This window comes from Polypterus senegalus, chromosome 2, assembly GCF_016835505.1.
Source record: "Polypterus senegalus isolate Bchr_013 chromosome 2, ASM1683550v1, whole genome shotgun sequence".
Taxonomy (NCBI): Eukaryota; Metazoa; Chordata; class Cladistia; order Polypteriformes; family Polypteridae; genus Polypterus; species Polypterus senegalus.
The window spans coordinates 166992599-167017609 of record NC_053155.1 but is presented as its reverse complement, the minus strand read 5'-3'; the positions used below and the strand labels follow the sequence as shown (position 1 = coordinate 167017609).

General features: G+C 35.3%; 1 protein-coding gene across 2 annotated transcripts in view; it reads right to left on the bottom strand.

Moving 5' to 3' along the window:
- The window catches only part of LOC120523539 (SR-related and CTD-associated factor 4-like), a 440470-nt gene that overhangs the window by 66125 nt on the left and 349334 nt on the right, over positions 1-25011 (bottom strand). For both annotated transcript variants that reach the window (XM_039744940.1, XM_039744941.1), the window contains exon 18: positions 3590-3670. In XM_039744940.1, the coding sequence (XP_039600874.1) occupies positions 3590-3670 (81 nt within the window). The remainder of the gene's footprint in view (positions 1-3589; positions 3671-25011) is intronic.

Genomic DNA, 25011 nt, shown 5'->3' with positions numbered 1-25011 from the left:
CCTTTAATGTAAACAACAATCCTCAAATGCAAATTTCAAAGAGTACAACCAACCATACAAACTCTGAGACCTTTTACATATTAAAAATTAAAGAAAAAATGAACACCTGAGCAATCAGAATCACCCGTTAATCATCTATCCATCTCTCAATACATATGTGCGGCTGGAACTGGGAAACTAAACACAGCAAATGTAATTTTTACAATATTGTTTATGTTATATGTAAAACACTGCACAGAAACAGAAATTCTACTTTTCAGTCTAAAATATTTTTTTTTGCTACAATACATAAATATTTAACAAAAAATAACTCATTGTTCTGGTATTTGTGTGTCTCACTTTGTATATACACACATTACCAACATCTTTTTTTTGCACATTGTTATGTTGCATTATATTAAAAACTTTTAAACTTATTTTTCTTCTTTATCAAACAAAACTCGATAAACCAGAATGACAAGGGAAAAAACAGGACTTTTGGATTTTTTGGCAAATTTATTAAAAATAAAAAAGCTGAAATATCACAGTATTATTCAGAATCTTTACTAAGAACTTCATTCATCCTTGGATATAATGCAACAAAGCTTTGCACAATGCGATTTGAGAATTTTTTCACATTCTTCTATGTAGAATCTCTCAAGTTCTGTCAGGTTGGATAGAGACCATAAGTTGGCAGCAATTTTTAGGTCTCTCCAGAGATGTCTGATTAAGTTCAAGTCTGGTCACTAAATAACATAGAGTTGACACTAAGCCACTCCTGTATCTTCTTGGCTATATGCTAAAGGTCACTATCCTATTAGAGGGTGAACTTTCAGATCATTCTGAGGTCCAGAGTGCTATAGACCAAGTTTTCATTAACAGTATCTCTGTACTTGACTCCCTTCAGCTTTCCCTTAAATCTACTTAAGTGTCCCAAGGCCATGATGCTGCTGCCACCACCACAGGTGACGATTGGTACCTTGTTCCCCCCAGATGTTATGCATTGAATTGAGGCTAAACAGGACTATCTTGGTTTTCATTAGATCACAAAATCTTGGTTTTCATTGTCCAAGAGTGCTATTTTTTTGCAAACTCCATGCAGGCTGTTATGTGTCATCTGTTCTCTGCTATAAAGTCTGGCTTAGTGGAGTGATGCAGAGGTGGTTGTCCTTCTGAAGTTTTCTCCAATCTCCACACAGGTTTTGAGTTTCCACGTTCTTCCATTTAAAAAATATGGAGACCACAGTGCTCTTGGGAAGCTCAGGTGCTGCAGAATTTTATTGTAGTCTTCCCCAGGTCTGTGCCTTGTCACAGTTCTGTCTTTAAGCTCAGCAGGCAATTCCTTCGACATCACGGCTTGGTTTTTGTTCTAATACATTTCATCAACAGTAGGACCTTATACAGACAGCCTTTCCAAAACATGTGCAATCAATTGAATTTACCACAGGAGGTACAAACAAAATGCAGAAACATCTAAATAATATTCAGTAGAAGGGCATGTGCCTGAACCAAATCTCAAGTGTCATTGCAGAGAGTCTGTAAACATGTATCAATGTGGTATTTCCTTTTTTATTTCTAATAAATTTGTGAAACTAAAATGTTGTTTTCAGTTTGTTATTCTGGGGTATTGAGTGTTGGGTGTAATTACCTTATGAAGGCGCTGCATAGCATAAAAATGTAAAAGCACATTGTCACTGGAAAATTACAGGAATGACACCTTCAAGAACAAATACTTTTTTAAATCAATGTTTATTTTACTTAAGTCATTAAAAATACAGCATCACAAGACACTTTTTAAAACAAAAAGAGACGTATATCATAAAGAGTAAGTAGAAAAATTATCAACAATATGTTACAATTAAAGGCTAAAGTGTATATTAAGTAAAGAAGAGTAGATGGATAGCCTATGAGTAGACGAGAGGCACTATTGCAGAATCAGGATGAGTAAAGATGTAGCAGCATAAAGGAATTTAAAACACTAATACAATTGAGTTAACTGAAATGCACAGATATATTTTGTATCTTTAAATGTCCATCAATGGAGTTTTATGAACCAATCTAATGTAAGTGCGTCAGACAGTAGAAGTCATAACGTTAAATAAGCACTAATCGAGAGCTGCACAATTTGTCAGAGGATCTTATTTGTCAAGTGGGTGAGGTTACAAGCTTCAGTAATCTTGGGTGTTGAAAGTAACAGCTTTTTAAACCTGAAGAAGTCTAAACATACTCAGAATTACTGTTAAGTCAGTAGTATAACCAGGTGATGGGAGACATGCTCACTGGGATTGGTTTGGCAGCAGTATATTGAACTTGTTGAATTTGGTTGATGGTTTCAGGTGAAAGATAATTAAAAAGAGACTTGCAATAATCCTGTTGACAGGTAATGAAGGTATGACAGAGTATTCTGCACAGGTGTTGACAAGGAAGGTTATTAATGAATGCACATACTGGTTTTTTAAAACTCAGAACATTGTCAAGATAGCTTCAAAACTGATGAGAGAACCAGAATACAGAAGGCTACAGAATATATCAGAACCAGGAATTACATTTTTTGGGGCTAAGATGGGGATTCTATGAAGCAGAAGCACTAACTTCAAGTTAGTGAATGTCATTTAGGCAGGAATTCACTTTAAGACTGTTGTGTAACTGAGATTGTTCTTCACATGGAGATATCTGTCTTTGGTATATTAGGCGATGCTGATGAAGCAAGCAGCTCAGAGATAAAAAGTAGGCATTGAAAACATGTGAACCAAGTACTTAACCCAGATAAACTGCAAGAACAGAAGCTGCAGAGATCTTGCTTTATTATCAAGCATAAAAGTCTCAAAATAGAATAGAACACTTTTGTAAATACAGCATAAATTTAATGATGTTGTCATAGAATGTAAATATTAACTGCTTCACAGTCAATGCTGAGTCCCAACAGCAGTAGTACAAAGGAGAAAATAGCATCAAAAGTCAGCCGAATACATTAGAGCTGTTTTTACGTTTTTATTTTCAGGAGCTATGAAGGTTCCCCAGCTCCTTCTACTTACCTAAATTCCCCAGTCTTCTAAGGACAACAAATATTTAACTGAGTTGTGAACTCAACAAATATACCTTGTAGAGTGGGGTTTAGAACAGTAGATCTTAGGGTCGCATTGGACAGGTTTTAAAATAGTGGATATGTACAATGACCAGCATTTATTCTAAACAATAAAATTAGTTGGCAGAATAGAAAAAGATTATGGAGACATACCAAACCTTAACTGTAATTATGTCATTATGTGAGCAATCAGGAATGCTGTTCATAGGCATTTAATAGAACAAACTACCCAATGATGTAAGAGATTTCAATAACATACTAGCATTCTAAAGTGTAATTTTGCTTATTTCCAACATAATTTGAATATGATCTCAGAAAATAAAGTCTCTTATTTATGTATTTACACTCTGCAATATGTTCATTACAAAAACATGTAACATCTGTAAAGTATCTAATAACCTAGATACTACTTTAAGAACTAGAACAGAGAAAGGTTTTCTGACAAATGGTCAAAACACATAGTTAACTTTAAAATTAAAATACTTTAAAAAATAAGATTTTCTAAAATAAAGCAAAAAAACTTACAAGCAGGAACTACTGAAGAATTATTTGTAGGTATAGAAGCACCAGTCCCCAAAGGAGGCAATGGAGCAGGAGGGAGGAATCCTGAGTAACAAGGGAAAGAAAAAAAAACCTTAAGCAATCAGCAGAAACAAATTTTCTCTTTATCTTCCATTCACTAATTTGACATATTTTAGCTATTTTTTGTCCACATATACAGTTTCAGTTAGCGCAAAATGAACCAAATGAACAGAAATTAAATGGAATCTTAAAATTCATTGCTGTCTGGGTTCAAACTTGACATGCCCAGAAAAAAATAAAGTAACTACATGTGAATACTGTGGTACTCCTACAAATGTAATTTTTATTTACACCATTTTCAAAGATGAAGGCAAGGAACACCATAAGCACTATGGGGGTAAAATTTTCAAAGATTATACCACAAGTTATGATCAAAATCTTAACACAAAGTGTTAATAACAATACATTACCACAGCCTTTCCAAAACACAAAATGCCTCTGCATTGGCAAACAACAACATTGAAAGTAACCTTTGCAAATACTTTTATATCCCCTACCATAAACATACAGTTGATTGGATAAAACATAAGCATAAAAAATAATTCTAAATAAAGAGGGACTTTTTTTTTTTAAAGTGGTTAACATTAACAAACACATGGACACAAATGAAGATAGAAACTCAATACAGAATAGATGCTTCATGAGAGCTTAATGACGAGTGGCACACATTAGTTCAACAGCAAAAAGTGTGGGTCAGGAACCAGAATCGATCATTTTCTTAAGAAGGGAAATTTCTGACAACTTACAATTTTTGTACACCTTGCTTTTTACTAAGTTTACAAAGCATCTGGCTGTTCAATAGGGCAGGGGACGTAATCCCAATTCAAATGCATGAACTGAAGATGAGCTAAAAAATCCATCTTATATTTTAATTTATCTTCGAAAATAATTATTTTCATGACCATCATTTGTAACGTCATATTCTCAGTTTACACTTTATTGTATATAAATAAGGCTTCTAAAGGTAGCAGAGGCTTAAGTAACCTATATTTTTTCCTACTATCTCTGATAATACAAAAATAAATTGCCACAGGTTCAGATAAAAAAAAAATAAAGAAAGAAAATGTATTACTTATAACTGAAATTCCAACAAGAACAATACTATGGTCCACAAAAGTGAAAAATGAAAAGAATTAAATTTAGTATGAGATCCCTATTTAGTTTTTAGGGATAAAATGAGTTTTCACCGTTATATCTAAGGTTAAAATTTGCTTTGTAAACAGCAACTGCTTGTATTATAATACAGAGTGAGTCAAAATTATGTTAACACTAATGGTACTGCTATGTATATACTTATATACAATATGTGAACAATTTATGTACCACATATGGTACATGTGTTGAACATGATGGCGAACAAGTTGAGACATTCCTGTAAATCATCTTGCACATATGAAGTATGTTTTCTGAATAAATTGTTTCCGCCATTCAAATGTTAACATAATTTTGACTCACCCTGTATATCTTTGTTATGTAACAAATTCTGTTAACCCCTAATTGAATCAGTTTTTTTTTCTCTTTACAGTGTCTTGTGAAAGTATTCATCCCTCTTGGTGTCTGTCCTGTTTTATTGCATTACAACCAGGAATTAAATTAAGTGGGGTTAGTACCATTTGATTTATGCAACTTGCCTACCAATTTAGAAGGGTGCAAAATATTTTTTCCATTGTGACACAAACAATAATTAAGACACAAAAACTGAAATCCTGAGTGAGCACAGATATTTAACCCCAAAGTCAAAAAATATGTAGAGCCACCTTTAGCTGCAAGTCCCTGGGGGAACATCTCTATTAGCTTAGCACATCTAGCCACTGGGATTTTCACCCATTCCTCAAGGCAAAAACTGTTCCAACTCCTTCAAGTTAGATGGGTTGCATTGGTGTACATCAATCTTCAAGTCATACCATCGATTCACAATTGGATTGAGGTCGGGGCTTTGACTAAGCCATTCCAAGACACTGAAATTTTTCCCATTAAAGTGTAGCTTTAGCAGTATGATTAGGGTTAATGTCCAGCTGGAAGGTGAACCTTCATCCCAGTCTCAAATTTCTGGCAGATTGAAACAAGTTTTCTTGAAAAATCGTCCTGAATTTAGTGCCATCCATCTTTCCTTCAATCCTGACCTGTTTTCCTGTTCCTGCCAACAAAAAACATCCCCACAGTATGATGCTGCCAGCACCTTGCTTCACTGTGGGAATGCTGTTCTCAGGGTGATGGGAAGTGCTGGGTTTGTCCACACATGATGTTACCCACAATGGTCAAAACATTAAATTTTCAGTCTCATCTGAGCAGAGAACCTTTTTCCATGTGATTGGGAGGTCTGTCATATGCTGCTGGGCAAACTGCAAATGTGTTTTAATTTTTTTTCTTTAAGCAGTGGCTTTTTTCTGGCCACTCTTCCATAAAAGCTCTGTGGGGGTAAAGCTTGAAGAGGTCCGTCCTATGGACTGAAAGTTTGCAGCTCCTTCTGTGTTATACTTGATGTCTTTGTTGACTCTCTGTGAGTTTTAGTGGGCAGCCTTCTGTTTTAAGGTGTGTAGTGCAGCCACTGTCTTTTCATTCAAATTTTAGGATTTTTTATTTTAACAACTCAACCCTGACCTATACTTCTCCATAACTTTTTCTCTGACCTGTTAAAGGCATTAATAGTCATCCAGGAAAAAACCTGGGCTGCACTGGAGTTATGGGTGCCTTACTGTTGTCATGGTTTTCCCATCTCTCTGCTGTATCATGGTCTTCCAGAGAGTCACTACGACCTTCATACGAGGTTATCACTTTAACCATGCACTAGGAATGCCAAAACTTTCAACTAATAGTTCATCTTAAAGTACATAAATTCAATTTTTCTCAGTTTAGACAGTTGTACAAATTAGCACCTTTTGTCTTTTCAAAAATTTAACTCCGATCAGCTAATGTGCCAAAGCACGCTAACAGAATGGTACCTGTTGTGTCTTTTCAATATTCGTTTTATTACTTAGGTTGACACTAATTTCTTTCACCACAAGCTGGTGTCAAACCTAAACAAAGAGTTTAAATTTAAAGTGTCAAAAATCTTTTCCAGATTCCCAAAAATCAAGCAGCTACTGACTTGGCAAGGTAGGTTTCAGCATGAGTCAAACGTGTAACAAAAGAAATTTCTCACTCCAATAGTTTGTTTTAAAAAGGTTTAGTGAAACTTTTAAAAATGAACAAATGACAAAAATTCAGAAAAAGGTTATTACACATGCAGAATAAAAGGCAAAAGGGCTTCTTCTCTGTTTCACTACAATCTTAGCTTTGTCATATTAAACCTCATTTACATTCTATACTTAAAAGTTGTGTTATTCCTCTATGGCAAACTTACATATGCTTCACTTCAGTATGTCAATATGTTCAATACGGTTTGAAACTGTTTGCACTCAATGCCTTACCAACTGCAAGGAAGATCATAAACTGAACTAGTCTGTACTCAGAATGACAAGACATAAATAGAATATTCAATTTACAATTTTGCTTGTAGGAGTTATAATACAACCTCCATTTGACTATGCATTACTATAGAAGCAAACATTTTAAAATTAAGAAAACACTTGCAGGTGGAATACCCATTTTACTTATGATGCTAAGCAGAGTTGTGCTGCAGTGCAATATTAGCCGGCAAAAGCATTGTGAAGAACCTGTCTGCTGTTACGGTCCTGCCTTTGTCAAATCTGATAGTGGTCACAGGACATCGTATGTTTGATTGCCGGTACAACAAATAACTCTGAGCAGGCTTCAGCCGCAGCGCTGTTCTTGTGAAAAGAATAGAGATAAATGCCATCAGTTCAGAGAGGCAAGTTCGTTGTACCACGTGAACGTCACTGAGAGAATATAACTGAATAATAAAAAAAATGCTAACTTTTACAAGTAGCCAAAATTTAAACTGGGTGTTACAGATTCAAATCAAATGTATGTTTTATTGTATTGTAGAAATAATAGTAAAAATAATGGCAACTTACTACTCAAACACGGAGCGCCCGGTCTCAAACCCATGATCTTTGGGTTATAAGGTAGCAGTTTTTAACCTCTGCACCATTCAAGAATATGTGTAAACTCCCTGTTGACTGAAATTTAAACTTGAGTTTTTAACTCAGTAACAAGCATATGTCTTTGTAGACAGCCATATGTCTTTGTAGACACAGAACACACATGAAATGCATGTATTCCAAATAACAATATACTGTATTACTTACCCTATACAACCTTTTCACACGCAGATAAGGAGCCTCGGCTTGAGCTGGGAGAACATTTTGCCTGCAAACTAAGCTCCGTCAAGGCAGAGGATGGAATAGCAGGCTGCTTGCTGTTTCTGCTGATCAACGCATTTACAAAACAAAAGGCGCTGATGGGGAGGTGTGAAGGGATTTAAGGTGGGCTTGGATTACGAGTTTTTTCGTAGGCTTCAGGAATTCTCGTGTTAATAAAAGAGTTTTTTTTTTTTAAGCACCTCTTCGTGTGAGCAATACAAGTGCACAGGCACGCAAAAGCAGGGCCAAGTTCTCACCATTACCATTCTTAACATTGTGCTTTTTCTGCCATAGCCTTTCTCAAATAATTAAGGTAAAAGTTAGCAAGCACACATATCCTTATAAAGAAAATTACTGCTACATAGTAATTTCACAAGAATCAATACTTTGGTACCAAGTTGATACCAAAATTTCTAAAACGTAATGGTACTAGGTTTTTTTCAAAGTACTGTATCAGTAATAACCAGCAATGTTGGGTGACACGTCACATCACTTAATATGTCTTGAGTTTTCTGAATTGTGTCTTACTTAACAATATTTTAAAAAGATTTGACTTACTTGCTTACTGAATAGTTACAACTTAACTCGGACTTGAGGTAAACGACTTACAAAGTCTCATGTTTTATAGCCATAATAATTATTTTTGAAATTGCATTCTTTTAATTTACATCTTCTTGATATATTTTTTACACTCCATACCTGAATAAGTCATCAGGAGTAATCAACATGTTGAAGGGCAAAAGCAGTGATGGGATCAGCACTGAGGATTATCAGTTTTAGTTATTCTCAATTTACTGCAGACAGCATTGCAAATAATGAAATGGTCATCTTCAAGATTTGATGGTCAAAAAAAAATCACCTACGCAATAATATCTTTAGACTTTCATTTGTCATTTCAAGATTCATAATGACAGTGACACTAGCTAGAGTGTAACGTTCCAAATACTGCGATTATGCTTCACTGTTCCACTTGAGCCATGGAATCTGGAGCCTGTCTCCTCTGCTGCACATCAACTATGCTGACTTTGTTTTGTGCAGCCCCTTTCTAACCCAAATGCACATTCTCTGTGCAATTTCGAGTCTACTGCCAACAAGAGCTGCAAGCATAGCATACAGTCTTTCCCTTGTCTTTCCATCTAAACTGACAATCCCAGTGAGCATCTGTAACTGCTCCATTAATTAGTGTTAATGTTGCTTCTCCATTCAGGAGTGTGCAGCTGTAGTGTTTTTTTAAAAGGGCAGAGACGCCACAGTATGCTGTGATATGCTACCTAAGTCACAAACAACATGAATTAGATTACATTTAAATGGGTAAGACATTCACGTAACCTAAGGGATATCTGAGATAAGTCTGCTTTTAGTATTTAACTCAACGGCTACACGCCAATGTGGAGGACACAAATAATCCCCGTTCTATTTCATTGTTATATAGGAAATTCGATTTGCTTTATGGGACATGAGAAAATATTGCCTACTAATAAAAAATCATTACACAAGACATTCAATGCAAAAGGTATATAGTATAATTTTTCATTTGACATGTCATTACATTCTTATTTCTATACAGGTGTTAAGTATTTAAAACTGCACTGTATTATTCAAAATCTTTTATAACAACCATTGACACCACAATATATGCTTTTCTTTACTAGACATGATCATGGAACAGAGAATGCAGGTTGAGCAGACCTTAGACCCTGAAAGCTTAAAGTTACCTAGATATATGTGATCATCAGGACAGTTTTCTGTTTTGGGTTATAGCCAAACTAACTCTCTGTCACTGCTCAAAAGATTTTGGCAGTGCCTGCATCAAGTTACAATACCTTGATAAGCAGTTGTTTAGTGATGGTGGGGTGATAATTCAGCAACATAATTCACAAATAAGTGATACCACTCTGTCAAATGAGAGTTGATTATGTAGCTATTCTGAAGAAGCATAGTCTTTTTTTTTAATATAGTGTCTTTCAGATAGAGTACACATGAGGAAAGTGTGAAAAGTCTATGATACATAATGCAAATTACTTCAAAGTAAAACAATCATTTATGCAGAAATTCTTCTTGTTGTTAAGAATATTTTCTTGGATAAAGTCTATTCTCAATTCTCAGCTTAGATAATAGTATATTTGGGATATCATCATAATTAGGTTGATTCCTTACAGTGGTAAAATGGTTAGCAAATTTTTACTCAAGTTTTCTCAACTTTGACTTGACTTGCTTAAATAAAACCAGTGATTTAACTTGCTTAAATATAATCATACTTGAATGAGAATTTGAAGTTTACTTGAGACTTGCATATGTAGGACTTATTCCCATCTTCAATGCCAAGTTGGTGCTACAATTATGTGTGAATGCAAGTAGATGAATTATTTCCGAAGAAACAATGATACTCGAGAAAAAAATGACTGAGAGCTACATATAAAAATGTCTCATAGTGGTGATGATACCTCTGTCCACAAACCCATTTTCTAAACACGCTGTAGGGTAGTATGACAGTTGGAATCTACCCCAGCAAGCAACAGGCACATATGGGAAAAACTCCTGGATACATACACACACACGTATGAGCCAGGGCCAATTTACCAGCACTGCACTGTTTGATACTTTAGCAAACACAGTTTGGCTCAAAGTAGCGACTTCATATTTTGTGCACTTACTAATTACAACATCCTCTTTTCAGAGGTATAATTATTTTTATGAAACACTTTGTCATACAAACCAATATGTATTTTAAATATAAATGTGAAATATGTTTTCCCATTTTTAATACCTTATAAAAACAAACTTAATGCAATTTTAAGCAAGTCATATTAGAAAATAAATAACTGTGGACCAATTACTAGAGGTTAGACATCTAATACTAAAAAAACTACTAAAAATTAAATGCATCTAACGAAAACAGTTTAAAAATTAGGACTTGTGAAACATTGTCATTCTTTGTTATTATTTCTCATTTATTTAATTAAATGAGGGACACAACCCCTTTTTAAAGCCTCCATATATTACTAATAATATGATAAAGATATATAACTAATAAAGATACAAGCCTAAAGTTTGCATACTAGTTTTTAAGTACAACAACATTATTTCCAAAAAGTATGATGCAAATTGGAGATGGTTAGTCAAGAGGCTTCTGTTGATTTCATGTGGATTGATACAGATGCAAGTTGTAATCATTTAATTTATGATACTCATTTGTAAAAGCAGATGAAATGAAGGTGTAATTAACACTTTTTAATACAGTGTCGTAATAATACATTTTATCTATATAGTGCCTTTCCCATGCTCAAGGTACTTCGCAGAGTCTCAGAAAGAACAAAAAATATCCTAATAGAACAATTAAAACAGATATACACAGCATATACAAAGCATCAAATAGTATAAAAGAAAATAAACCACAGTAAAACACTAAATTTAATACTAGAAGAAAAGGCTCATCAAATGCCACAATTTGTTATATAGCACACACACAAATTATCCTGAGCATCTTAACAGAGATGTAAACTGAAAGAACGGGAAGAATGTTAGGTTAAGTTAAACGCATTCCTAAAGATATGAGTCTTAATTTTTTTTTTTTTTCAAAGAATGAATCAAGTCATCTGATCTGATTAATTTAGGGAGGTCATTCTGGGCACTACAGAGCTGAAGGCACTGTCACCCAGAGTGCAGGCTTAGTGTGGGGCACAATAACATTGTCAGAATCAGAGGATCTCTGTGGGCGAACAGGAGCATAGTGATGGAGAACTTCATTGATGTAGTCTGGTGCAAGGCCATTTAAAGCTTTGTAGCCTATTAATAGAATTTTATATTCAATCATGTAAGACAAAGGGAGCCAGTGAAGGCTAATTAGGTTGATTGATATGTGTTTACTGATGCTGGTCTGTGTAAGGACTCTTACAGCAGTTTTGAATAAACTGGAGCTGTGATACAATATTAGAAGTGGTATCTGCCAGTTGGGAGTTACAATCAATGAGGGATGGGATAACAGTGACAATTTGCAAATGTTCAGTTTTGTTGTAATTTAATTTTAGAGATACGCTCCATCCAGGTTTTCATTTCACTGAAGCAAGTTGCGAGTTGACAGAGCTCTGATGATGTTTCACTTTTAACAATGTAATAGAGTTCAGGATCTGCATAAAAATGATAACCCTGTTCAAAGCCATGAATAATATTGCCAAGTGTAAGCATATAGACACAGAAGAGCAGAGAGCCGAGGACAGAGTCCTGAGGAACTCCTTGTGTGAACATACACAATCTCGATAATGGAATGGAAGTGTGCACCTACACATGTCAATCCAAGCATTCATCTATTTTTCTGAACAGTGTATATAGATCAGTTTGTTGCATAAACAATGCATGCATCCACAATTAAATAAGATTGTGGGGTGTTGACAGAAACTCCACACTGGCAGAACTTACAACAGTTGTAGCAATTAACACTAGAATTACGAGAGTCTACAAAAAAACTCGTAGATCCAGCCCACCTTAAATCCCATCACACCTCTCCGCCAGCGTCCTTTGTCCTGTAAATGTGCCGATAAAGACAAGCTACAAGCAGCCAACTATTCAATCCCCCCACCGACTTAGAACGTGCACAAACATCTCCCCGCTCATGTCTTGATTGATTATCTGGGAGTGAAGAGGAGTTTTAGAGTGGAGATAGTAGATCGTTATTTGGAACACACACATTTCATGTGTGTTCTGTTTCTACAGTATCTGTGTAAACACATTGTTAATACAAAAACTTTTTCATATTTTAGTAATAAATGTTACAAAATGTAGGCAAAAACTATAGAATGCGTGAAGCATGAAGTACAAACATCAAATAAACACTATCACAAAAGGTTCAAGAATGATACAAGAGCTTCCGTGGCTTAGTGGCAAGATTTGCGGAGTCAGAGGGCAGCAGGTTGTGCCGTGCCTCAGAGACCCAAGTTCGATTACCTGTTGGGGAGAAAGTGTTATTTTTTTTTCTTTTTAACCTCAAATGGATATAAAATTTATAAATTGGTATGCACAGTTAATGAGATTGTTATATTTTCATGTGGGATGCTCCTTTTAAAATATTTTTTAACAATTAAGAATGCAATTAACATGAACAAGTGTCCTTATAACTGTTATTTTTAAGATCTATAACACACAGACAGACAGAGCATTGCGTAATAGAGAGACAGACAGGCAGAGAAGTCACTAGATATATAAACAGGGAAGGCACATGTACTGAAAGAAAAAAAGACCAACATGTGCGTTGATCCTGCTGCACAACGCACATGTACCCCCCTCCCCGTCGATCTGACTCTAAGTAACAGTGCAAGTACAGATGCAAACCAAGTGTATGTGTGTACTGTATAATATTAACAAAAAGAGCAGCTTACTACTGAAAACGGCAAATACAGGAGTGAGTGGGGATCAAACCTGGGACTCTTGATTACACTTGGTTTGCGTCTGTATTTGCGTTGTCACTTGGAGTCGGATCGGGGGTTTGGGGGGATTTTAGAGCGCGTGAGCTTATTTAGCTTACTCAGTACAGCAGGATCAACGCACATGTTGATATTTTTTTTTTCTTTCAGTATATGTGCTTTCCCTGTTTATTTATATATCTAGTGACTTCTCTGCCTGACTATCTCTCTATATAAAATCATTCCCGATTATATATAACACTAGCAAAATACCCACGCTTCGCAGCGGAGAAGTAGTGTGTTAAAGAAGTAATGAAAAATAACAGGAAACATTTTAAAAATAATTTAACATGATTGTCAATGTAATTGTTTTGTCACTGTTATGAGTGTTGCTGTAATATATATATATATATATATATATATATATATATATATATACACACACATAAACATATATACACATATACATACATATCTACATATATACATATACACGTATATATATATATATATACACACACACAAACACACATCCACATATATATATATATACACATATACACACAAATATATACACATATACACACATATATACACATATACATCGCGCTTCGACTTTCGTGGCTTCACTCTATCGCGGATTTTAAATGTAAGCATATCTAAATACATATCACGGATTTTTTGCTGGTTCGCGGATTTCTGCGGACAATGGGTCTTTTAATTTATGGTACACGCTTCCTCAGTTTGTTTGCCCAGTTGATTTTATACAAGGGACGCTATTGGCGGATGGCTTAGAAGCTACCCAATCAGAGCATGTATTACATATTAACTAAAAATCCTCAATGCTATAAGATATGCTTCCCGTCGGTGCTCGATTGTTTGCTTGTCTCTGCCTCTCTCACCCTCTCTGACATTCTCTGCGCCTGACGGAGGGGGTGTGAGCAGAGGTGCTGTTTGCACAGAAGCTGCCTAGTGGATACGAACGCACCACTAAGAAATGCCGGCCGCTTTATCGCGGTGCTTCCAAAAACACACTTACTGATTTTTTGCTTTAATCTCGCTCTCTCTCTCTCTGACGTTCTCTGCGCCTGACGAGGAGATGTGAGCAGAGGGGCTGTTTGCACAGAGACTGTTTGCTTAGAAGATACTGACGCCTCTAAAAAATGCCGTGGCCCCAAAGCTTTAGAAATGGCTTTATAACCTTTACCAGACTGATAGATTTGAATTACTTCTGTTCTCATTTGTTCCTGAATTTCTTTGGATCTTGGCATGATGTCTAGCTTTTGAGGTGCTTTTGGTCTACTTCTCTGTGTCAGGCAGCTCCTATTTAAGTGATTTCTTGATTGAAACAGGTGTGGCAGTAAACAGGCCTGGGGGTGGCTACGGAAATTGAACTCAGGTGTGATACACCATAGTTAGGTTATTTTTTAACAAGGGGGCAATTACTTTTTCACACGGGGCCATGTAAGTTTGGATTTTTTTTCTCCCTAACTAATAAAAACCATCATTTAAAAACTGCATTTTGTGTTTACTTGTGTTATATTTGACTAATGGTTAAATGTGTTTCATGATCAGAAACATTTTGTGTGACAAACATGCAAAAGAATAAGAAATCAGGAAGTTAGTTTTTCACAGGAAAATAGTTTTTCACACCATTGTATATACAGTACAGGCCAAAAGTTTGGACACACCTCCTCATTCAATGTGTTTTCTTTATTTTCATGACCATTTACATTGGTAGATTCTCACTGAAGGCATCAAAACTATGAATGAACACATGTGGAGTTATGTACTTAACAAAAAAAGGTGAAATAACTGAAAACATGTTTTATATTTTAGTTTATTCAAAATAGCCACCCTTTGCTCTGATTACTGGTTTGCATACTCTTGGCATTCTGTCGATGAGCTTCAACAGGTAGTCACCGGAAATGGTTTTCACTTCACAGGTGTGCCTTATCAGGGTTATTTAGTGGAATTTCTTGCTTTATCAATGGGGTTGGGACCAGCAGTTGTGTTGTGCAGAAGTCAGGTTAGTTGGACGATCATTTATTTTTCAACAGGACAATGACCCCAAACACACCTCCAGGCTGTGTAAGGGTTATTTGACCAAGAAGGAGAGTGATGGAGTGCTGTAAATGGTCATGAAAATAAAGAAAACACATTGAATGAGGAGGTGTGTCCAAACTTTTGGCCTGTACTGTATATTATATATATATATATATATATATATATATATATATATATATATATATATATATATATATATATATATATCTATATATATATATATATATATATATATATATATATATATATATATATATATATATATATATCTATACTAATAAAAGGCAAAGCCCTCACTCACTCACTCACTCACTCACTGACTCATCACTAATTCTCCAACTTCCCGTGTGGGTGGAAGGCTGAAATGTGGCAGGTTCATTCCTTACAGCTTCCATACAAAAGTTGGGCAGGTTTTATATCGAAATTCTACGCGTAATGGTCATAACTGGAAGCAGTTTTTCTCCATTTACTGTAATGGAGATGAGCTTCAACGCCGTGGGGCGGAGTTTCGTGTGACATCATCACGCCTCCCACGTAATCACGCAGCACATAGAAAATCAGGAAGACCTCAAAAAAGCGCTGAAGAAAACATATAATTGAGAAGGCAGCGAAACAATAAGAAGCGGAAAGTGACATATACAACCATATTGATGAGTTCTGCTACTTCGGAAACAAAGCACGATGTAAACCTACACTTTAAATTAAGTTTATAGACAGGCTGCCGCTGGCGTTTGTAATTTAGTGCCTGCCCATATAAGGCCGTCCGTCAGCGGCAATCCAATAGCAAACTCCACTAAATATTCACGGGTTAAGGACTGTGCTTATGCAGAGGAAGATGAGATGGTCAGTGTGGTGTTTGGCACAAACTCAGCGAAACTGCGAGAGAAAGTTTTAAGTGCCAGGACTAAGGTAACATTAAATAAAGCTATGGACATAGCACGAGATGGCACCAGCACAGCTGGGAACCTTCGATGCAAGTACACCGAGTGGCTCACGTGAACTGGCGCGAGTGCACAGATAAAAGCAACAGTTCCAAAGAGCGCTGAACAAAACCGAATTACACAATTGAAAAGGCAGCAAAAAATATGAAGCGTCTGATAAGCATATTCATAAATGCAGCTACTGTGGAAACAAAGCACACAGTGGAAAAAGTCAATGTCCCGCTAAAGGAAGACAGTGTAAAAAACCCGTGCATGCAGTGTGTCAGGTCTCAGATAAAGAAGAAGACGAGCTGTTTATTGATGCAGTAAGAAACGAATCGATGAATGAAACCTGTCATCTTTACAATGATTGACAAACACGGAATGTAACTTGAACACAACACATCCTACAAATACGAACCTGATTGAAAGAAATAATGATAATCAAATCCTTGATGACAGCAACACTCAGTAACACTCACAAAACAAATACTGTATATTGAAAGTCATGTTACGTTATTTTTAAAATGTTCCCTTTTCTTTTCTACCTTTTTAACACACTACTTCTCGCTGCGATGCGGGTATATATATATGTATATATATATAAATCCCGCTCTACATACTCGAATAATGGATACTTTATTAGCCATCAATGATTGTTTTGGTAAAGCCATACTCAGTGTATTCATTAGATGAACGGTAAAAAAGTAAGGGTGAGGGGAGGATGACTCATTGAGGCATGCAGGCTGTAGTGCGCGTCAACTCTATCTGAATTGCCTAAATTCTAAATACTAAATAGAACTTGAAAAGATATATTTTTTTCAAATGTGATCGCGCAATTCAGATAGAGTTGACGCGCACTACAGATCATTTTATATACTGTATTATTGTTATTAAAGCCCGGGTATATGAAGTGCTGGTAACACAAACTACAGATCCCATAATGCAGCGCTTCAGCTGCCTTGCCGAACACTTACCACGTTAATCAAGTCTACCTTTGATGCTGCAAGTTATTGCGAAGCTAGAGATATTGCGCACTGAGTTTGCACGGCGCTTTGGTGACTTTGAAGAACAAAAAAAGTCCGTCTACATGCGGCTCGAACCTTGTGCATGTTTGGTAGCACATATCTGTGTGAGAAGCTCTTCTCAGTGATAAAGACTAACAAAACAGCACACAGGAGTCGCCTCACTGATGAGCACCTGCAATCCATCCTGAGAATCTCCACAACACAGAACCTCACACCAAACAGAAACGAACTTGTGGCCAAAAAAAGATGCCAGGCGTCCAGCTCTAAAATGACATATGAGCAAAGACAACTGAATGATTTGATTTGTTATTGCACGTAAGAGCGGGAGTCAACCGTTTTAACAAACAGCGTATTGCACTGATACTGAAATAGCTGTGTGTGTATATATGTAGATATGTATGTATATGTATATAGATGCTTATATATGTGTGTGTGTATGTATGTATATATATATATATATATATATATATATGTATATATATATATTTATGTGTGTGTGTGTAAATATATATATATATATGACAACAACACTCAACACTCACAACAGTGACAAAACAATTACATTGACAATCAGGTTATGTTATTTTCAAAATGTTTCCTTTTCTTTTCATTGCTTCTTTAACACACTACTCTCTCGCTAAGCGGGTATTTTGCTATACTATATAAAAGAAAAAGGCAACTTTCCTTTCTTTACACCTTTTTTCCTTTTATCCCAAACCAAAGCCTTTCTCTCTTAACACTGCAGGGGACACAAAACTAATTTTCTTTAAATGCCAGTAAGGCACATTACCAGAGGCACAAATTTGAACGTTCACATAGAAAATGTAATTTCAATGTACCTGTACTTCTTAAAACATTAATGTTTTACTGTTTAATAACTTATAGACTATAATTTATTATTTTTCCCTTGCACTCAGTGACCAAACCTATACACACACATATAGACACATACAAACATACACACAAGTATATGTATATATATACACACACACACACACACACACACACACACACATACATGTGTGTATGTGTGTGTGTGTATGTGTGTGTGTGTGTGTGTGTGTATATGACAGCAGCAATCCAAGCTGTGAGAAAACAGTAAAAAGGATGCGTGTCAGACGTTGTAGTACATTTTCTGATGCAGCTACCGAAAACAACTTCGTGACGCTGCCGCCAAATACACAAAACAATTACTTTGACAATCATGTTACATTATTTTTAAAATGTTTCCTGGTATATATATATATAGATAGATAGAGAAATATATATATAGATTTCTATATCAATCAATTACATTAACAACCTTCTTTAAAAACACACTACTTCTCATAGGCTGGTATTCTGCTATATATATATATAGATCGATAGAGATATATATAGGATATATATATATATAGATAGATAGAGATAATATATATATAGATAGATAGATATATATATATATATATATATATATAGATAGATATGAGAACAACACAGATAGATAGATAAATAGATAGATATGAGAACAACACTCATATCAATGACAAAACAATTACATTAACAATCATGTTACGTTATTTTTAAAATTTTTCCTTTTCTTTTCGTACCTTCTTCTTCCGCTAAGGCTGGTACACTAGTATATATATATATATATATATATATATATATATATATATATATATATATATATATATATATATATCGCAAAAACCTTGGCAGCGGAGAAGTAAAAAGGAAGCATTTTAATAATAATGTAACATGATTGACAATGTAATTGTCATTGTCATGAGTGTTGCTGGCATATATATATATATATATATATATATATATATATATATTATATACACATACATGTGTACATATATACACACACACACACATGCCAAACAGGCAAATAAATTGATTTTGTGGGGTGCAGAATATTATACAGGCAAAACTTAATATATGTCATGCTGGAATATATAAAGTAAAAACTTGAATATAGAAAAGTCGGTATAAATAAAGTCAAACTTGTTTCTGAATATATAAAGTCAAAAGTTGAATATATAAAGTCATCGCTGGAATATATAAAGTCAAAACCTGAATATATAAAGTCAGCGTCAGAATTTGTAAAGTCACTCCTGATTATATAAAGTCAACATTGGAGTATATAAACTCATTCCTGAATACATAAAGTCAAAGTCAAAATCTATTGATTGAAACTGAACTAAGTAAACAAAAACGTATTCAGAAAAATAAATTAAAAAAACACTGTTCGGTTAATGTTTTGAAAATGATGCATGTGCCGTGCCCAGGATTGGTTCCTGCCTTGAGCCCAGTGTTGGCTGGGATTGGCTCCAGCAGACCCCCGTGACCCTGTGGTCGGATTCAACGGGTTGGGAAATGGATGTATATTCCAGCTGCTTTATATATTACTTTATATATTCCAGCGACTGACTTTATATATTCAAGTTTTGACTTTATATATTCCAGCGCTGACTTTATATATTCAAGTTTTGACTTTATATAGTTAAATGTAGTCATCATTGCATAACTTTTTCTTTACTACACTGGTTGTCTGTCACTACACTGGTTGCCTGTGTCATTCAGGATTGACTTTAAAATACTGCTTATGGTTTATAAAGCCTTAAATAATCTCACTCCATCTTATATATCGGAATGCCTGACACATTATATTCCAAATCGTAACCTTAGATCTTCAAATGAGTGTCTCCTTCTAATTCCAAAAGCTAAACTTAAAAGAAGTGGTGAGGCGGCCTTCTGCTGTTATGCACCTAAAATCTGGAATAGCCTGCCAATAGGATTTCTCCAGGCAAATACAGTAGAGCACTTTAAAACACTGCTGAAAACACATTACTTTAACATGGCCTTCTCATAACTTCACTTTAACTTAATACCGATACTCTGTATGTTCAATTCATCACAATAACTATTCATGGTTGCTCTAAAATCCGTACTGACCCCAACTCTCTCTTCTGTTTCTTTTTCCGGTTTCTTTGTGGTGGCGGCCTGCACCACCACCACCTACTCAAAGCATCATGATGCACCAACATTGATGGACTGAAAGCCAGACGTCTACGTGACCATCATCATCAGGTCCTTCCATGAAAACTCTAAATACAAAGAGGACCGTTTCATTAATGTTAGGTAAAATGCCCAGAGGGGACTGGGCGGTCTCGTGGTCTGGAATCCCTACAGATTTTATTTTTTTTCTCCAGCTTTTGGAGTTTTTTTTTTGTTTTTTCTGTCCACCCTGGCCATCGGACCTTACATATTCTATGTTAGTTAATGTTGACTTATGTTTATTTTTTATTGCGTCTTCTATTTTTCTATTCATTTTGTAAAACACTTTGAGCTACATTTTTTTGTATGAATATGTGCTATATAAATAAATGCTGATTGATTGATTGATTGATTACCATAGAAATTTAAAGACTAAATTCAACTTCCATTCCTAACAAAGATATTTCTGGCGACTAAATAGAACCTACTTATATCCAAATTCGAGCTATTGAGCTGTCGCCTGCCTGCCTGAATAAGTCACCCTCGCTTTGCTCTTACTTTTTTACCGTTCATTTAATCATGGCTAGTGCTGGAAAAATTATAAAATGGAAGGAGAATTACACTGAGTATGGCTTTACCAAAACAATTATTGATGGTGAATCGATTATTCATAAAGCTTCAATTGGTGATCTGTTTTTCTGTGTTAACCTCATATTTTTTCATACTTCTTCTCAACCCAAGGGGGTGCGAGGTTAAAATGAATCAGGAAGCGCTGATCAATGTAATCGGTGTACCATCAAATCATGCATTGACATAAGTTCCCCTTTGCTTGTATTGCAAAGTGTGATTAAATGCGTGATTTTTTTAACGCGTTATGGAGCACATGCATTGAAGCTTCTCAGCTGTGCTTGTGCTAAGAAAAGGAAACATTTTAAAAATAACGTAAAATGATTGCAATGTAACCTTTTGTAAGTAGTGACTGGAGGATTCAGTGTGGAGAAACTGTAGAGACAGCGTGTGTATTAACTTGTGGATTTTTCTGTGAGTATTTGGTAGCATTGTCACAAAGTCGCTTCCGTAACACTGCGTGCGTTAGCTGCAGAGCTCAGCTCAGAGCGAAATGAGGTGAATGGGAGGGGAGATGATGACGTGACTCCCCCACCCGCCTTAACTGTCTCTCGGAATTTGCATAAGCACAGCCCTTCACGTGCAATTTTAACTTAGTTACAAAGTGATCAAAACTCTCATTTATATCCTGCGTCCTCTCATTAAACTTGTATCCCGCATTACCCGTGGGCATGACAAACATCAGCGGCAGCCTGAACTTAATTTAAACTTTAGGTTTACACCTTGCTTTCTTTCCAAGGTAGCAGCACTCATGAATATGGTAGTATATGTCACTCGCTCGCTTCTTATTGTTCCGCAGCCTTCTCAATTATATAATGCATGTTTTCTTAAGCGCTTTTTGGAGGTCTTTCTGGTTTTCTACATACTGCATTGACAGTCATTTCAAGTGATTACGTGGGAGGCGTGATGATGTCGCACGAAATTCCGCCCCCATGGCTTTCGAGCTCAACTCCATTACAGTAAGTGGAGAAAAATACCTTCCAGTTATGACCATTAGGCGTAGAATTTCAAAATGAAACCTACCCAACTTTTGTAAGTAAGATGTAAGGAATGAGCCTGCCAAATTTCAGCCTTCTACCTACACGGGAAGTTGGAGAATTAGTGATGAGTGAGTGACTGAGTGAGTGAGGGCTTTGCCTTTTATTAGTACAGATGCCTACATTTTGTAACATTTATTACTAAAATAGGAAAACGTTTCTGTTTTAACAATGTGTTTACATAGATTACTGTAGAAACGGAACACACATGAAATGTGTGTGTTCCAAATAATGATGTATTATTTCCACTCTAAAACTCCACTTCACTCCCAGATAATCAATCAAGGCATGAGCTGGGAGAAGTTCATGCACGTTCTAAGTTGGTGAGGGGATGGAATAGTCGGCTGCTTGCAGCTTGTCTTTATCAGCACATTTAAATGACAAAAGATGCTGGCAGAGAGGTGTGAACGGATTTAAGAAGCGATTTAAAGTGGGACGAATCTACAAGTTTTTTCATAGGCTCTGGTAATTCTAGTGTTAAACATCAAGTCAAGATTCAAATTAAGTTGCTATTTGACTTGCTAAAATGCTAATCAAAAGAGATGCCCCATTTGTTTTTATCGAAATAAAATGTATTTTAACATTTCAAGGCACATCCCCTTAATGATATATTACATGTACTGAGAAATTGCAATACGGGCAAAATCGAATTCTTCATTACTAAATACGTATCTGCACATTTGTGTCATTCACTTGGTTTTTGAGGGCAAACTAATATTTATGAGTATAACACACTAAAATATAACAAATGTAGTGAAAGCACACTTGTTTATATATTTGAATGTTGGTGAATGTAATGCTGTCTCTTAGTAATGATTAACTGAATAAAGGCAACTTCAGTCCAGTTAATTTTTTGATACTGGCATCTTACATAGGTTAAACACTAATAAGGTCTGATCACCCATGTATGACACCTTAACCATAGTAGAGCATATGCTCTTTAATAGGAGTTCTGAAATAATAGATTATTGCAAAATCAAAGTTTGATTCCACACAGGATGCCTTTACGTTGGGGCAAATGTTAATCCATCCATTTTCCAACCTGCTGAATCCAAACACAGGGTCACGGTGGTCTGCTGGAGCCAATCTCAGCCAACACAGGGCACAAGACAGGAGCACCGCAGGACACACACACCAAGCACACAATAATAATAAAAAAAAAAAAAAAAAAACAGTTTAGAAAATGTTATCACCAGGAGTTTCACATACTTGAAATTTGAATTGGTCTTTGTCAAGCTTCTTAACAAGCTAATGATGCCAAGTAACACACCTAACAGAGTGTTCATCTGACAAAACAAACACCTTTAAAGAGTTTGTGTAGCTGCATCTTTTTTAGGTTCACAAAATCGAGTAGTTACAGAGTTGGTAAGGTAGGATCCAGCATGAGTCAAATGCATAACTACAGAAATTACTGAGACCAATAGTTAGTTTTAAAAATGTTTAGTGAAAATTTAAAAAGGAAGAAATCACGAAATTTCAGAAAAAAATTACTACACACAGAATAAAAGGTAAAAAAAAGGAAAAATGTTTCTTCTACAAACTTAGCCTTTTCTAGTAAAAACTTTAGTTACTTTCTATACTTATAGGCTGTGTTATTTCTTTGTGCCAAACTTACATACACTTTACTTAACAGATTCAGTACATTCTATACATACCATAAGTTCAACACGGTTTGAAACTCTTTGCCAGCCATGCCTTACCAAGTGCAAGGCAGATCATAAACTGGGACTAATCTGTAGTCACAGGGACAAGAAGAGTATTCCATTTCAGTTTAGCTTGTGGGGGTTATAATAAAATAGACCTAGACATACTAGACAATGCATTAATATATAAGCAAACATTTTAACATAACTAAGAAAATATTTAAATAAAATGAACCTAAATAACTAACAAATGGCTCTTACAGTTTGTTTAAATTAAAATATCCTGAGTAATCATGGAATTTACTAATTTACTAATTTTAACAACATTGCAGGTGCAACAAAATGTTTATTTTTTTAGTATTGATTTTAAGCAGTATTTTTCAGTTTTCAGGAGAGAAAACATAAAACAGTACATGATGATATCATTCTTTATAAATCCTATGTTGAAATACCACTCAGATTATAAAACCCACCTGTTTATTGTTAAAATAGATGAATCTCCATGTCAACCACACATTCAAATTAAAATCTTGCTTTGTATTTTAAGGTATTTATGAATGTCAACACTATTTTATTTAAATAATAGTTAAGTATTTACGTAACAGATATACCACTGTATCAAGGCTGCTGCTACTATCAGTATTTATATGTTTTTTATTGTATTATGGAAAGAGGCACAGTATTATTCCCATTAATAATGTAAGAACTTTTAATAAAAATAAAAAAAGGCTGAATGGGATTTCTGTTTTTGCCATGGTATTGAAAATGTACCAAGCATTGTGATATTTCACAGGTAAAGGATATCAAAATAAGAAATTTTGGTATTGTTACTTCCCTACTGCTAAATACCACAAATTTACCAGTGTATGTTTCAGAAATGGCACATATACTAAATACATCTCATATGCATAATTTGCACTGAAGGGAAACGTCTTTTCTAATGATGACACAGTTATTCAAGCTTATCCTGTTGGAGAAATGGGAATTGCTTCTGTCACAACAATAATGAGTTATGACTGTGTTATAGCTGTAGAATTGTTCCTGCAAATTTGCAGAAAAGGTCATGTTTGTAGGTAGCTCAAAGGTTTCTGGAATGTAGATAACATCACGATACAGCTGTTTTATCTTTTGTCACTGAGATTGAACAGCTACTGACATAACGTGACCAGGGATATATAGTACTGCCTCTTTATAAAAAGTTTTGCTACTATAATTGCACTGAGACTAATACAATTACTGAGTTAAACATAACTTAACAGTTATTGTGTCATTTACTAAAATACTTTATGCTCTAAAGATAATGGCCTATGACTACAACATTTTTGCATGCAGTTGGTTTTATTTAAATGGGTTCCGTAAACGTCAGATTTTGAACACAGTCAATCAATAATACAAGG